Raw genomic sequence first — 17,245 nt, 5'->3', positions numbered from 1 at the left:
GAGTGTTAAGCTCTAGCGCCTTCTGTGCGCAACAGCATATGCAGAGATACGTTTTCTGTGTGTTTGTGTATCATGACTGCTGTTGGAGTTAGCACCAGCACTGTGTTAGTGTCAGATTCTTAGTGTGAAAATATATATATAAAAAAATAAATAGAGGAAACCGTAATACTCTCCTAATGGTATTACAGGAAGATGGTAAGAACTAAAGAGTTAGGTGCAGTATCTTCCAATCCCACGATGTGTTTGAATGATTTCAGTAGTTCTGTCTTTAAATAACCCCTGTAACTGCTGAAGTTCCCATTTCAATGTGCCAATGGATAGATAAGCCACCCTTCTTCCCAGGGCGCGTGCCTGCTTACTGCCTTATCAGTTTTAATTTTGTTTCTGCTGCTGTTTTTGATAAACATACTGGTGCGTAGGTCTTGATGGCTGTTACTTCTGGATGAAAAGGAAACCTTCGATCCTGAGTTGTCTGTCTCTCATGGTATAAATAACCTGATGGGATGATTCTGTTGGGATTATCAGCAGTAAAGAAGTTATTTATAGCTTTCAGGTTTAAAGTTGAGCTCTCGAGAAGTAGGTTTCTCATAATAACGTTTCCTTTACGATGGACAAAAGGGTTTTTAAAGTCCCTGGTCTAGCATGTCACATCTCGTTCCCTTCACCTCCCTGGTCTGACATTGAATTCCTCTGTATTCTGAAGACTCATTTTGCAACTATCCTGAAATAAAGCCTTGCTGCTGCTGCACTGGTTTTGCTTCAACGGCGCTGCAGCTTTGGGAATGCTGGTGTAAATGGATTGCTGGCACTTGGAGCACGTTGATTGTATCCCCGTTTTTGCCACCAGAGCACCATTAAATTACATGATAGTTGTAATACTCATGGTAATGGCTGCTTGTGTGCCATTAGGATTCCGAGCATTGCTCCCATTATCAAGCAGAAAGCAGTATTAGCAGTGTAAAACAGCTGTCTTTTGTGCCTGTAAAGCATTGGTTTGCAATACCTAAGAGAACAGAAGATGAACAATTGAAAGGAATGAGTTTTTATAGTGATAGTTTGTTTCTGACTTTACTCAAAATTTTCTTTCATTGTGTTAGCTGAGTAAAGCTTTGGTGTAGAGCAGAAAAAGCAGCCAGTATTCAAAGCTCATCTTTTATTTCCTAGGTGCCTCAGTCATCATTGAAATTTACAGTGCTCCTGACTATCAAGTGTGTGTTGCAAAGGGGATAGGGAAAAGGGAGTTTCCCTGCTACAGAGAGCTTACAAAGACAAGAAAGAAATAAACATGGGGTGGGATTCCAGAAGATGCTGAGATGCTGAAAGAGTGCTCCCAACAACTTCAGTTTTAATAGCTTTCCATAAGCGCTGTGTTAGAATGTTGAAGGACTCAAAGAGGAAAAACTAGAAATAGTTTTGGGGTGGTTACACATGTGCACGTATATATGTTATGCATAAAATGCGTGTACATGTGCTTCAGCCACACTGAAGAGGCAGTGAGACAAAGCACAGAGGAGTTTGGAAGACTTAACCAGTGTGCAGCCTCAGGGTGCTTAGAGTTGGGATTTAACCTTGGTTACAATTGAGAAGTGATGTGTAGCATAAGATAAGTGCCGAGGCAGACTAGAAACAAATAACTCTCACGTTCACTGTAAAACTTCTTTATGGATTCTCAAGCAAAATCAGCATGAGCAGGAAAAAAGTGAACTTCTGTGCTTCTTGTGCATTAGAAAGTGGCAAAAAGGTAAACAAAACATTTTAAAAAATGCACTTTTATTTTTTTTTTCCCCTTAATGGGAGGAGGAATATTTGACACCTTCACATAAACAACGTGTAATGTTTTGGGACACTGGGGAGGTGGCAGTGCAATGTTCTGTCTTCAGTTCATTTTTCAAGGTTGTTTTCAGATTAGAGAGCTAGGAACGGTATTTCTAAATAGGAAGTCTGACCTAAGAACGTTTTTGTGTAGTCCAGGTCTGCCTTTCTTTACCATCATCCTGCTTTTGAAATGGATGTGGATGGTCTGGTATCCATGTGATGGAGTGAACAAAAGTTTTGTTTGTTTGTTTTTTAAATTACATAGGTGCGGTTTAAGAAATATTACTAGTTTCTCAGAAAAAGCCCAATAACTAGGATTTGAAAGAAGTATCCTTTTGCACTTGTTTCCCATCTTCTCCTTAACATTGATTCAAAAAGGAAGGCGTTCTTTAATTGGAAAAGAAAGGGTTTCCTGAGCAACTCATGTTTTGTAGTTGTCCGTTTACCAAAAAAAAAAAAAAACCAAAAAACAACAGCGTTCTGCTTTATGAAGTGGTTTTGCTAGTTTGTTTGTACTATTGATATAAAAGGACTTAAGAGCTATGATTTGAGGCTTGTGTTTTGTACGTATAGGTTAGTGACAATTTTTGTATAGTTTTTCTAACGTTCCCTTAGTAGAGCAGTATATACATGATACTTATTCTAAGTTGCAGTTTGATATGCACAGCCACTTCCAACAAGATACCTATGTTAACAGGTGAGCTATGTTAACTATGTGAACAGGTGAGCTATTTTCCACGCAGTATAGAAAACTTCAATACAAGTAAGTTAATAATGAGCAAAATATGAAGTTGTACAGCCAACACTGAATTAAAAGTAATGGACATTCTGCAACGCGTCCTGTTCTGCTGTAGAGCACCGTGGTGATTCTGTGGAGCACCCAGCTGCCCCTGCTGAACGCTGTTCTTTGGGTTTCTTAACAAGAAGCAGAGGATTTCTGCCTTTTCCCTTTCTTCCTGGCTGCTTTGTTTAGAGTCATGTTTTTAGTTCTTTTTTCCTTGAAGTATGTCTTCTGGGTTTCCTTACACCTATGGCAGAGAGATGGTTCTAAACACCGTGAAACAGTGCAGTGGTGAACTGTCTCTCAGGCACCAGTGATCTCTCTCCTTCTCCCTTGCTGTTCCTCACTGATGACATTTCCCTGTTCAGTCTTGGAAAGTCCAATAAAGTGGAGAAAGGACTATCACAGCGAAACGTGGGTTGTCCTGAATAATTTTTACAGTAAATTATGACAGTATGCTGTAGGTGGGGGAGGAAAAATAAAGTATATTTTGTGTTGTTTTGAAGTTGTGGATGACTTCAGGCCAACTTGCCGATCACCTGCTTGGCTATGTGATGGTTTGGGGCATTTACGTCAGCTCGCTTTTGTGAGGTGATTTTAGACAGCTTGAGGCCTTTTGAGCAGAAAGTGTGCTTTTGGTTGCTTTATCAGAATCGTTGAAGTATGTAAATTGGAACCGAGTTTTAAACTAAAATTTAGTGCTGTCAAACATCTAGCCATTTAGCAATGGGATAGTTAAATTGCAGTGGCAGCAAAGCCCCCCTTTTTGTCTCCAAGTGTACTGTTGTTGCCAGTCAGAAATGGAGTGAATGCAAATCTTGCCCAGAAAGCTCTTAGTTAATGCCAGAAGCTCAGAAAAATGCCTCAGTTTATGGCAGCTAGACCAGTGATGGGAACAGTTTGTCACTACATAGTGCCGCGCATTAATCACGAGTGGTCGCCAACAACATGACGCAGTGAATTCAGAAACGTGCCACCTGTTGGTTACCTTCACAATTAACTTTTTTTTTAATGGTGCCTAAGTAATAGCAACTGGAATTCAGATTTTCCTGTTGTTAACTTGGATGGATAGTGGTAAACCAACAGTTCTGGACCCTTTCGTAGTCCTGGAAGTCAGTTATATTTTGCGAAACCAAAATTGAAGGCTTTTCTAGCTGTGGTCAGCACAGGATAGTGGGTTCTGAATGATTTGAATGCATTGAGTGTTAGCCAGTTCAGTGATGCTCATGTGTCATTATTCTTTCCAAATAGGATTACATACCCAACAATTGCTAATGGGATTCATTTTTATACGTAATTGCTACCCAGGAGTCCTCGTAGAATTACATAACCACTTTCCTTGAGTGCGCCTGTGTGCGTTATCTCAGTTCTTACACAAGAAACCAGTTTCACCCCTTCCCTTTGCTCAGTTGTGAATAGAAATTCCATTTTTAGAATTTCCCCCTGTTCTGTGGTATCTCACAGTCGGTAGGAACTTCTATCACACGTGTCACCGGCGTTCTCCGGATTTGGATGGGAGGTTGTGGGAAAAGTTTGAAGAAAACGTATTTCTGATTGTAACCTTGCTCCTTTCAGTTCTGTGCACCTGGAATACTGCGGTGTTCCTACAGAGGCAGCTTATGTGAGGTGACCAGAAAGGAGGTACTTGCTGTAAGTAATGAACTTGGCATGCAAACATGGGAAAAACGCAACACCCTAAACAAACACTTGAGAAAAAGGCTAGCCTGGGAGTCCTGACACTGTGCAGGATATTCGGCTGCTTCGTAGATTTCCTAACCCAGCTAAGCAAAGTGCTGCTCTAGGCTAGATTAGAACCAGAACTACGTACAGAACAGTTTGGGGGTTACCCTGCATGGATGCAGTTGTGGTCTGCCAGGGCAGGGCTTACTTTATGTAATCCATCAGCAGGTAGGTTGAGTGATTTGTTTCTGTTATTGCCAGGTAATACATACCGAATCAGATTTTTCAGTGCACCTGGATATTGAATCACCAAGTGTTGTAGTTAAGGTGGTTAGTACTTGGTTAGGACCTGGCACAGTTTTTGGAGGGCAGGGGGAGTTGCCTTTCCCACTTTATTCTGTCAGCAGTGCCTAAATTGTAGGTGGGGTTTCTTGTTTGCTTTCATTTTTGGTTCCCCTCCCCTCTTGCTTCCCTTGAGCAGTTGGTGGCTACCTAATCAAACTGCGTCTGATTTCCTTTCAAAAATGTTTCCTATGCAGTCTGGGCAAGCACCTTGACACATCCTAAAACCCTGGCTGGTCAAAGTAGATAGGCAGTCTGAGGATTTGAGTTAGGAGGTGTATCCACGATATTTAAATGTTGTTCTGACTATGGTGGATGCTGGGATTCTCTTCGCTGTAACATCTTTGCAGTCCTGTTCAGCTACATGTCATGTTCCATTACTCAGCCTGTTTTCAGTGGATTCTAGTCTTTTGAGCTACTTTGACTTTGCTAATTAACTTTGTTATTGCTCTAGAAACATAATCCTAAATTTATTAGAGTAATGGAAGGAGAATGATCAGTCTTTTTTTGTCTTCTATCTGTTAAATAGATACTCACTAGAGGCCTTTTTCTGTTAGTGGTAGGAATCCATACTCCTCATGAACAAGAGTCCGTGATGAGGCAGGACAGGTTATTGGCATAATCAGTGGCCGTTCTCTCTCTTTCCATGGAGACATAAGTGGTCCAAAAGCATGTGGTGGTTTGGCTGGAATTTTAAATGCTTTCGCTAGATAGTAATGCTGCGGTATTTCAACGTCCATCCTGTAGCAAACCCTTTCGGGAAAAAAAGCTGTTATTTGGACAGCTTCTGCAGTGTTTCATATCCCCCAACTTCAGATGCTTTTCTGTCAGAAATGGCACAAACGTGAGTCTTGCGTTTTGGCTGATACCCTCATTGGATGGGGGTGGATGTCAGATACATTTCATAAAACTGCTCGGTCAACAGCAAGCAGCCTTTGGCTACACCTACAAGGTATTTTGTACTTGACTGCATGGATAAATAACAGGGTTTTACATGGCATTGCTGGATATTTCTGAGATGTTTCAGAGAGATGGGTGGTAATTTCCCATTCAGTCAAGGAATTCAGTTTTCCCTTCTTTTCTATAGCTCTTGGAAATGAATAGGGAAAGCTGAAAACTCAAAGACAACAGAGCAGGCTGCTCTCACCTCTGCGTATTATTTTCAGTGTATGTCAGTAGTATTTCCTTAATCTCCTACTGTCCAGTGAAGCCAGGTAAATGCAACTTGCTTTACTTACTTAGCAAACTGGGGTGAAAGCAGTGTTTGTTCACTGAAGGAAACGTTAAGAAGAGGTAAATGTTATGGGTTCTTACTTATTCCAGGGTATGCTTTCACTTACTGCAAACTTAATCAAGAGTTTGAGTTTTGTTAGACTTGTCTCCAGAGCCTTACTTTGTAACAATAATTTAAAATGCCTTGCCTGGTAAAAACATCCTCATTTTAGGTATGAGGCTGCTTTGGACATCATGATATTAAGGTGATAATGTACTTAATAGTTTTCCAAGTGAAAATGTACATTTCAGAGTGGTTAAGAAGACAGCATGTTGCACTTGTGTTTCGATACTGCTTTGCATGTACGTTTCTGGATGGAAAGCCAACATTTCACTTCTGTACCTACAGATAGCTAACAGTTCAAAACAGTTAAAACAGTTCAAAACTGTTGGGAAAAGGATAAAATGATAATAATAAGGAAATTATAATGTGCTGCCAAAAATAACATTTTCAGCAGCTATAAAATTGTAGTGCTTAGTTTAAATGATAACATTTGTATTAGGAGGTATTTCCATTATATTACCATTATATTATGATGAGAAAGCATTAGCTTTTTGTTTCTTTTTTTTATTATTCTCTTCTCCCCTCTATTCCCCCAGTGGTTCCAGTGGCAAGGTTTCTACAAACTGGTAACCACAGTAAATCCTTGGAAGAGGAATTTCCTGTTCAATACCAGTTTGATGTTTCCGTCATGCAGCAGTATGCGGGATGTGTTGTTCATCAGACTTCAGTGTCAGGCTGTAGTATATAGTATTTATTCTGCTGGCTGATTAGCTTGCCATCAATCTTCATTAAACAGTCTGACCTCTTAAATGGTTTGTTGGGTCGCAGGATGAGCGTTTTTTTTCTCTCAAAACTGATTGTTGCTCTGAATTGTGTGGTGGTGTGTGAGTAGTAATTACGTGGAAGCAATAAACAGTATTATGGCGGTTTTGACATTTTCTCGGAGGGTAGCTATTTTTAAAATACATTTTCAGCAGTGGTGCGATTTCATTCTGTAGAAATCTAAATTTGCTAAAACCTAAGCCTAAATTTGATCCTAAGACTTAGCAAATACATGGGTGTTGCAGTATGTAAAATCCTTGCCTTCGAAGAAGAATTGCCTTGATTAGAGTGGCAGTTGAGGTGGAAGAATAGTGAGGAGAAAAGTACGTTTCCCTCTTACTCTAACCCTGGCCATAGCTCTTCCTCCTCTCCACCATCTCCCCAGTACTGCATACATTACTTTGGGGAAGAGGAGGAGCCTGTGTTGCTTCTTTTGCAATAAGAATTCTTTATTTACCCTATGTGATCTTACAGTTTTTTTCTAAATGCATTGTGAGTAAGGGTTGCTGAGCTTCAGAGGCAATTAACTGTCTTCCGTTTCTACATGTTTTTATCTGGTAATGACCACCGTTGGCTAATGTATTTATTTATTTATTTTTGTCTACTTCTAGGGTTTCGTTTTTGCACTGAATGTAGCCAGGACGGATCCTTGTGGGCTTTGGCAGCCCTTGGAAACCGTCAAAGGTAAAAAAGAAATAATAATAATAAAAATCCAAAGTTCAATATTGCATCCTTGAAAGTTGGAGGTGAGAAGAACACTCTCCTATACTAGTTTTTTAACCACTTTTAAAGTATATTGCTATTGTCATGTATTTTCTAGTGTGTTATTTCCTGTGGCTTTGCATGTGAAGGTTTTTCTGTAACTGCCTGATGGGATTTGTGTTCGTCAGCTACATTTGATGTGTGTGGTGGTTTTCTTTGAAAATGAATTAATTTCTGATGAGATTTTAAAGTCACTGGATTCTGTAAGTAATCAGTTCCTATAAGCAATGAAGTTAGATTGAAGCTTTGTTTTTCTTCTGGATGCTCTTGCTTTCATCTCAGTACCTCTCAATTCTCATTTAAAATGACAAAAACTGTTCTGTTCTTTTTCCATATGTTAAATTTTGTATTGCTTTTGTACAGTCATAACAAACCCCATGTAATGTGTGAAACTAGCAATTTAATCTAATATGGTTAGATCATCTATTAAAAATAAACACTTCTGTGCCTGCATACCTAGGTAAAGACTAATGGTTGCAATGATGTGTCAAGGTGATGGTGTTAGTCTCATTTAAGATACAATTCATTCCAGTACTGCCTTGTTTGAACTGTCTTTTTTCCAAGTATGGCATGTATACAAGATCACCATGTTTTGAAGAGCACTTGTGTGTCTGTTTTGCTTTGTGTTCTTGAGAGAGTTTAGGATCTACCCTCAGTTTCTGCTTACTTTCTGTAATGGTGACAGTTTGCACAGCTTTGCTCTTCTTTGAGGGTTTTCCTGTTGGCCATATCTGATTCAGACTTTGCAATTCATAGGAACCACAATCGGTTTTACATCAAAAAGTGCTTCTTTTGCAGCTGCTGCCTTCAGAAGCTTGAAATTATTCTTTCCTCTATATCAAATGAAGGGCACTGTTTTCCTCTTCAGTCTGTATTTGACGTCTGCTGGCAATCAGAAGAAAAAGTGTTGAAAGACCCATTTATTAGATAAAGTGCTTAGTTCCAATAATGCCTTTTTGGTGACCAGCAAATTTGAAGACACGTGGATTCCAGCTCTCTCCTGCTAATAAGGGTTTTATGCTTCTGAATGACAGACCTTTCTATTTGGGGAACAGTCAGCCTTAGGAAGTAGAAGTACCTTGTTCACTGGTATTACTCGTCAGGGCTTTTTGAGGATATCGTAGTTCGGCTGAGGTTTTATTCGCTGGAATATGCCAGAATGCAGTAGTGAGGAGCTAGGTGCTCTGCACTGTTGTGGTTACACTGAATTTATGACTGGTAGCTGCATCCATCATCCTGATACCACTGAAAAAATTCTGCACATCTTTGCTGCAGAAAGAGATGAAACACAAACAGGATGAAACATGAGACTGATTTGGCCATATTGCATTACGGTAGGAAAATACTGTCTTAGGCATTAAATTTCATAAGAATTACAGTTCTTCTATTAGTGAGTATTTTTATCTTTGAGAATATGAGATTAAATTTGAAAGAGTTAAATAAAAACTAATTAACTTCAGATGTGCGTCTGCTAGGTTGTATGTTGGCATACCTGTACCATTTGTCAGACTTCTCCTGGAGTCCTTTTCACTCAGGCTGCAGTTGGTTAATTTTTCCAGAAGACCTCAGATGAAGCTGGGGGGCCTCAGTCCTATTTGAGGTAGTTTTGGTGGATGTATGCAAGAGTGGAAGAAGAGGATTATCATACTCTGACCTTTTCCAAGAGTGACTTTGTTAATAGGTGTCAGATCTGAAAGTCCGAACGGTCTGTCTATAAACTTTGTCATTTTATCTCCAGGGAAGGTGGTCCATCTAATGTTGGAAGTAACTAATTTAATATGTGGGACTTTGGAAGCTGTAGGGCTCATTTAGTTGGGCTCCTTTCCAATCCTGTAGGACCCTAGTACAAATTCTGATTGCCTGTCTATCCTCTTTGTACAAAATAAGCTACCCAGTGTGTGATCTTTAGCCATCTTCTCGGAAGCTTAAGAGGCTTGTCACTGCCAACAACATGGAATAATTATGTTGGTTCTTCATATGCTGGCAGTAGGCAGTCACTTTCTTGGCTGAGAAGTCATCCTTAGTTTAATGACTATTACAAAAGTCTGTCAGAGATGTTTTTTCATGGATTCAGGAATCCCCAGATGCCTGCTTTGGGCAATAAGAAAGATGGAAATGCAGCGTTCTTGTGCCAATGGCTATATGAATCCTTCCTTTCATAGGGAATTGAAGAAAGTATGTAAAAATGTATTGAATTGGACTCAGAGTTTGTTGCCTGATACTTTGTCTCCTGAAAAAAGCCAAAAGCAAGTGTCATGGGGAAAACTAAAACTACAACAAAAGGATAGTGCTTAGCAAAAGCTTCCTCTTGCAATAACTCCTGCTGTCTGTGGCTTAAGGTCTTCTTATACCAGCTGTGAGGGTTTATTTTTTTTAAGTGGATTTACTCCCCCGCCCCTTGTGAATTTTTCTAGTAAATTGGGGCCTTTTTAAACTTCCAGCTTCTTGCCATTCCATGTGAGTGAGTTCACACTTACTGAGCATGGTATGAAATAATACAGTCTGTTTTGAACATCAAAGCTGGTAAAACGTGAATTGTGGGGCAAGTGAAAAGTGAGTGAATCATCTCTTTCTTTCCTTCTCCATTGCACTCCTTCCTGTTTCTCACTCCATTCTCTGAGCTTCGAATTGGTCTAGTGTATTTAGTCTGTCCTCAGTGGGAGAGTTTGCTTATCTTTGTTCTTGTACACTTTCTGTTTATTTTTTATGTTCTGCTGATTTCTTGGGAGATCTCAGAAGATAAACGCAGCAGTTTTGTCAGAGGTTCATATTTAAGTTCGTCTAGCACTCTTAATGCAGCGACCAGTCCTCACAGTGGTCTTGTTTTGACCTGACCTTGCTTGATTTTACAAACTTTTCTGTTGTGCTTCTGGATGAAAGAAACCAAAACCATTTTGGCTCTTGGACCACAGCGTGTCTGCGTACCGGCCTGTGGCACTTCCCAGTTACTCGAATCCGACATTGCAAAGTCGCACTAAGAAAGTCCCTGCCCCTGCGGCGCTGAGGTTGGGTTGGATGCAGAGCGTGGTCGAGTACCATGGACAGGGCCTGCTCGGCGCCTCTGCCCGAGCCCCTGCGGCGGGACAGGCAGCTCGCCTGCGGGGAGACGCTCGTCTGGGCCACGAAGCTCTTGGTGTCCGTGCCTGATACACGTCTCGCTTACCTCTCGGTACTTAAGAATTTTGCTTATATGCAACAAGCAGAGTGTCATAGCTTGCCTCTGTCACCCCCACGATTGTAACATCCCCACATTGTGTCCTCATCAGTTTCATTTGTTTCATGCTAGAAGGGAATTTGCTCATCACATACATACTTTGTGCTTAGGGTGTTCACCGCTAATAGAGCGTAACCCCAAATTCCTTTAGGAGTGTTTCGTATGGCATTTCACTTGGGGTGCTTCTCCTTTTGTTTACTTAATCTCTGTGTTAACATGATAAACTCCAGTCTTGTGTGTTAATCTTCCTCAGTGCCATGCTGTAGGGACAGGGTTGAAGTTTAGGTTCATCTCCAGTTAATCCTGTATGAATCGATCGTGCGGCCTCTCCGATTTTACAGCAAAATTCCAGTAAGGAGGTGAAAGCTGAACACGTTTCAAGGGCATCATTTTGTGTTATGCTAGAAATAACTGTTTTGTCGCACTGTTTGTGGAGTTAACTTCCATGCAATGGAGTAGGACGTGAAGGAGACAAAATAATACATCTTCGTATATTGCTAGCTAGTATAACTCTTTCAGCATCTGTCAGGTCTCAATCAGCTTCTTTTATACGCTTCAGAAAGTCTTGTCTGAATATTTGAGGTGGTTTTTGACAAACATGATATATTTGATTTGTTAGGTCAAATCTTGGGTTTGAGAAAGATCAGTATATTCACTCGAAGTCATGGTATTGATTCTATGGCCTGTTAATCTCTAGTTTATGAACTCTTCAGCAAGTGTTTTCTTAATTGCGAGTATTATATCTATTTTGCCCTGTGCTAGCATGTGAAGATAAAGGATGAGATGGAGCACTGCATATCAGTGACAATGCTACTAAAATGGAATTTCATGTGAGGTAATGCCCATTTGTATCTATGAAGTCTGCACTGGTAAAATCTGTGTGACTATGCTATTGAGTGGTAACGTTCTTTATAGAGAAGTCTGAACCTTTTGGTTACATCTACAAAAGAGCTAGGTTCTTTGTAGATACTGAATATTCTTGCTTAATAGTTCAGAGGTTCAACATTCGCTGAAAAGGGAAATAAAGTTTTTGTGACTAAAGCTATGATGATAGTAGTAGTAGTAAAGTTTTTCTGAGGTTCTTCACACCCACACCTCACACAGAGAATTGGGTGAGAGTTCTGCTTTATCCTCTTTCCTCTTAACCCAGAGAAGGAAATTGCTGTAAGTCTGAAAAATGCTGCTGCTTTGCGTGAGACTCTCTGATATTACTGAACATAACCAGCAGTTTGTTGATTATAAGGCATGATGAGCTGTATGCAACATTTTGTGGCTTCGGGCCCTTTGTAGAATATTCTTCATTCCTTGTGACAACTTAATAGCCATGAAAGATGTTGTCTACCTATGCATGACATAACAGAAGGCATTGGCAGTGCATTGGCAGCCTTACCTTATGAACAGGCTCTAACTTTGAAACAGAAGAGGTACAAATGGAGATGACAAATTTCCAAGCCTTCTCATTTTGACCTCATTTCAATTTGCACTCCCAAAGTTTCCAGGCTTGGAATTGCTGCAGTAAAGGATGACAGAAGAGTCAGTTGCTCTGTATCTGAGGTGCAGATATGATGTGGAGAGACTTCAAATGGCATTTAAATGCTGGCGCAGCTGGGGAGATGAGCATCTTGAGAGGGACAGTTGTTAAAGGCCAATGGCAATTTGCTTCATAGTTTTAAACTTGGTGTGAGCCCTTTCCTTGCACAGAACTGGAATATGATGGATCTGCTGATAGCAGAAGTTTTGCCTTCTCGACTCAGAGATTCCTTGCTGAATTTATGCTCTCTTACACCTGAAAGATGGCTTATTCTCTGGTGTCAAAGACATTCAAATCTTTGTAGACTCCCTAACTGTATTGCATGTGTCCATAAGTTAAATTTTTAAGATTGGAATTTGCGATGTTGACTTTGTTCAGTTGGAACTGCACACACTGTGTCTACCAAATTTAAAAAGTTACTACGTAGTGCTGAATACTAGAAACTCCGGGAGCTGTTGGCCTGGGTTAAATTGGAAATAGTGAGCTAAAGCTGAATGGCTTTATCTGTTCCCTGAACCATTTAGAGTCTAGAATATATTTATTGCTAAAATGAAGTCAAAGAAAAATTTCCCAAAATAAGAAGTCAGAGGATGGCTGGCAGTCATAACAGTTTTTCAGACTAATAACCTTTAGATTATCTGTAAGCTGAATCTGCGATGCTTATATATTAGCACAAAAGCTATTTTCTAGTAAGAAAGATTTGCTCAGCTCTAGTCTCTGTGATTATTCCTCGCTGACCATAGCTTTATTCAGTAAACACGATGAATACATAAAATACTCAGCAATGACATAGTTGAACATTAAAAAGAAAGCAGTTTCCTGCTAGGTGCTTTTTTCTCTTCATTAAGTAGAATTATATTTTATCCTGAGTAGCAGATGCCGTACTTGTTTGTGCAAAGCATAAATTCAGTGAATACATGCAGAACGTGAACATTAAAGGTCGTAGCCTAGAGTCATTATTTATGTGCACTGCAATCTTCCATAACACTGTTAAAGGAACCAAAATCATTCTTTTAAAATATATCTTTCTTTTTATCTTTTAGGCAGTATTTTGCATTTCTGCAGAGCTTTGCACAGATCCTGTTCCCATGCAAACTGATGAGGGAGAAATACTGGAGGAAGGCAGTCCCAAGGTCAGTGAGGTAAACACCGCTGTATTTTGAAGGAACAAGAGCTTGCTTGGCTGAAACGGGGAATACATGGAGTGAACGCTGGCTACTGGTGGTATTTTTAATAAATACCTGCATGCAAATAAATAATTTGTATGACCCTGGAGACATTTAAAAATAACATTTTAAAGGCTTTTAGGAACACGGGCTTTTTTGTAGCCTGATAAGGATTGAAAAGTGTGCCTGAGTTAGGGCACTACCAGGAAGGAAAGAAGAAACTCTTGAAAAGAAGTACTAACTTTGATTGTGTTCTGTTTGTTAGAACTGGAAGAGCTTGTCAAGGTTTTTGTCCTTCCCACCTGCTCTTTCAACTAACTTAAAGAATTAGGCATGTGAGCCCTTAGGTGCAGGTATCAGTGTTTGTGGATTACTGACTGATTGCTTCTCATTTCCTTGCACTTGCCAGCATGTGTTTTGTTGTGAGACTGGATAGGGTGTTGCTTGCAAAGGTATCTATGATACTAGACATACCTTGTAGAGACAAGAGGCTGTTAAGTGTGCTGTTGAATATCGTGTTGGTTGTGTCCTGCTTTTTGCTACTTCCTGAAGATGCAGGTATTGAATCATGAATTACTTTGGTTTGCATAATGTCATAGTGATTATCTTATTCTTCAATGGGTTTATAAATGTATTTTATGGTCCTATCTCAACAAGTGAGTGTTAACTTTGCAACTAATCTGTTGTAGAATCCAGCTCCTAACTTTCATGAAGGTCCAAATCATTGTTAGCTTGCTTGTAGTTTTCTGTTAACCTACTGAGCAGCTGAAAAAGGAAATAACTGGAGGACTTAACATTTGTCATTATCGGGCTGTAGTTTTCTGAGAGATGCTCTCATGGTTTTATGCTCTAATAGAACGGAAGATTGTTTGAGCTCTAGTCATCATCCTAGGAGGTGATTAATTATGGAAACAATTTGGTGATTGTCCTATATGTACTTTAGGAACTGTGTTAATTTTAAATGGCTTTGAAGGAAGGCTCAATAGATCAGGAACTGACAAAGGAAAACATATCAGTGGATGTACCTGCATCCCCCCAGATGATTGAATGCTTCTCTCAACAAGGATGTGATTACACAGATCAGTGGGGGATATTGATGAGAGGAAACATCATAGTGTAATTAATTACCACTATTAATAGCGTGGACAATGGTGCTTGCTTTTCATCAAACAGAACTAGTGTGTGTGTGGGCATATGTATTTGTGTATATACACCCAGGTCCGTGTGTGTATATATGGATACGTAGCTTTTTTTTTCTTCTTGTGTGGCAGGAAGTAGATTGGAGTAACTCTCTTGTGAAAATTACTCTTTTCCTTCAATTAAAAACATGCTTTTCTCTGGCATGCTTAATTCTGGGTATAATGGCAAAGATTATAATATTTATCCCACCATCAGGTGTTCCAAAAATGTACAGAGCTTAAATTCCAAACCAAATCTTTTAAACTAAGTGCATATGTAGTATTGTGTGAAATGATTATCATTTGGAGAAGGTAGGAGACTTGGAATTAGAGCTATATAGAATCAGTATATTTTAAGCAAAACATTCTGATGACTACATCTAGTTCTTCTCCTCATCCCGTGATGTACAGGACTACTCACCAAAGTGTATCGCCCAGTGTTTCTTTAGTCTGTAAATGATTATCTTCTCTTTCTTGGTCTTGAGAGAGTGCAATAGCTATAACAGTTGAAAGGTTTGTCCCAGAAAAACTTAGGCAATGTCTATTTCACTATATTGTCTTGTATCATTAAATTATATACTTCATTTAAAAATGTTTACATGATCTAACGAGCCATTTTCATAAAGATAGTTTTCTAAGAGATTTTTAAAAACTTCAGTAATGCAGTTGAGTTTCTTTCTTTGTGTCAGGACTATTTTTCTTCTCTTCTTCAGACAGACGACATGAATTTTTGGGAGGAATTAGTTTTGTGCTTCAAAGACATTAATATAATTACCTATCATTCATATTTTATTTGGATCCTTCATTTTTCCTCTTTTATCCATTCCAAAACATTAAGCTGCAAATAAAGCCGAAGTATATGATTATTTTGTTACGTTTATTGTTCAGATCAGTGGATCTTCTGTGTTTTTTTCCAGGTGTTTATACCCATATTTAGGTAGTAGGGATCCTTTTGGATCCTTACATTCTGTTCTCAAAATCTCCTAACTTATCTATTCTTTTGCCTTCACAAGAAAATCATTTTTTGAGCCTGTAGAAGATATCTACAAAAGTCATCATCTTCTAGCATTTTATTTCCTATGAGCATTCAAGGAGGAGTTGGAACATTGGGTGTATTAGCAGCTCCTTTGAAGCTCTTCTCTTAAACATTGTAGAATTTGAGCCTGCAGCTCATAGGTCGTATTATGAGATTATTTGCTGCTGATTAAGCACGTTCAAGCTACCTTAGTGACAATACGTTTGATGATATCATATATGAGGTCAGGTTAAGGCACCATTCTTAGCCTTTGTTCTGGATAATTCATTTCTAGCCAAAAACAGATTTGTGCAAGTGATACAAAGAATGAAATTACTGTTTGTGGTGATTCATAGCATCTTTTATTGGCTCCACCAGAATAATTATAATGAAAAAGCAGGCAAGATTTCTCTCTTGAAATTATTTCTTCCATTTTTGGGGGGCTTCAGCAGCAGTAGTAAAGCTATTGTTGCAAAAGATGGAAGAAAAGATTATAGAATTTGTTTTTACACCTTTTTGTTTATATCTTGTCACATAAGATCTTATATTTTTACATAAGGTCGAAATGAAAAGCCACTTCGTGTTCAAAAGGCAAAGGCCTACATGTTGGAATGCCTTGCTGTCAGCTACACTTAATGTGTTTCTCTCAAGTAGGAAACGGTCTTGCTGTGATTATGCTTGACACTCTTTTTGCTTTTCAGAATGCAGGATGCTCAGGGGTCTGGTAGGTATTTCCCCACTGTTCAGAATTTCTGTCCTATTGTTGTTAGAGGTAAGCCTGAATGAAGTATTCAGGGGTGTCAGGGTCATCTTGACAAAATTCTCCTTCGCTAAGGTAAGATGAACATCAGAATAGAGGGGTCTGTGTACTGCAAGAATTATGGTGCCAGTCTTAAAATAGTTTTAAACGTTATATGTGGCAACTCAGTGTCATACAGTGGGGACAGAAAGATAACCTACACTTTATTCCTTGTGTACTGGCTTGGTCGTACTCTGAGATAACAAGATCAAGCCTTGAGCTGAGAAGATTTACTTCTGCTTCTGAAAAAGAAAAGAACATGCTTTGTGTAGAGCTGGGCAGGTCACTTTAAAGATCAAATACATCTGTGCTTCAAGCTAACATTACATGAAATACGATTAGAAAATGTAGTCCCTGCTGTCAGGCATCATGATGAGTGGTGGTCTTGCTTGACTCCAGTTGGCCTGGCAGTATTGCTGAAGAAGTTGAACTTCACGCTTGCCTTTGCTCTTCTTGAAATGAATGACAGAAATCCAGTAGCAACTTCTCTGCAATTAAGCTTAAAGAAGGTCATTGGTGGGCTCAGTCCTAACTTTTTCTTAATGTTTGTTTTCCACACTGTATTAGTGTATGCATTTTAAATTCTTTTTGCTATTTAGACTATTATATTACTATTTATACTACTCATGCGGTTTCTAGTGGTACTCTGAGTGATACTGTATTGGTTGAGTTATGCTGTTCCCCTTTTCAATTTTGCATACTTAGGAAGTTTCTGCACCGTTTTTGGGGGAGTATCCTTTTGTCATTTGTTCTTTCCAGAGTTGCTTTCCAGCAAAGAGTGGGTTCCCTCCACACCACCCCCACTGTACCACTGTAGGCCTGTTTTGGAGAACCCTACTGTGTTGGTAGCTTTGTTGCCTTTTT

The 17,245-nt window shown here is 39.3% G+C and overlaps 1 protein-coding gene across 24 annotated transcripts in view; it reads left to right on the top strand.

Annotated features, from left to right (window-relative positions):
• Positions 1-17,245, top strand: part of TNRC6B (trinucleotide repeat containing adaptor 6B) — a 145,089-nt gene that overhangs the window by 9,107 nt on the left and 118,737 nt on the right. For 6 of the 24 annotated variants that reach the window (XM_083835326.1, XM_083835324.1, XM_083835323.1 and 3 more), the window contains exon 1: positions 13,270-13,356. In XM_083835326.1, the coding sequence (XP_083691452.1) occupies positions 13,312-13,356 (45 nt within the window). In that variant the 5' untranslated portion in view covers positions 13,270-13,311. Of the gene's footprint in view, positions 1-1,769; positions 4,247-7,327; positions 7,401-11,454; positions 11,528-13,266; positions 13,366-17,245 lie in introns of those variants that run through there. The other 18 variants (XM_083835311.1, XM_083835303.1, XM_083835327.1 and 15 more) reach the window with 10 other exon arrangements.

This window comes from Anser anser (assembly GCF_964211835.1).
Source record: "Anser anser genome assembly, chromosome: 1".
Taxonomy (NCBI): domain Eukaryota; kingdom Metazoa; phylum Chordata; class Aves; order Anseriformes; family Anatidae; genus Anser; species Anser anser.
This window is presented reverse-complemented; position numbering and strand designations above follow the sequence as displayed.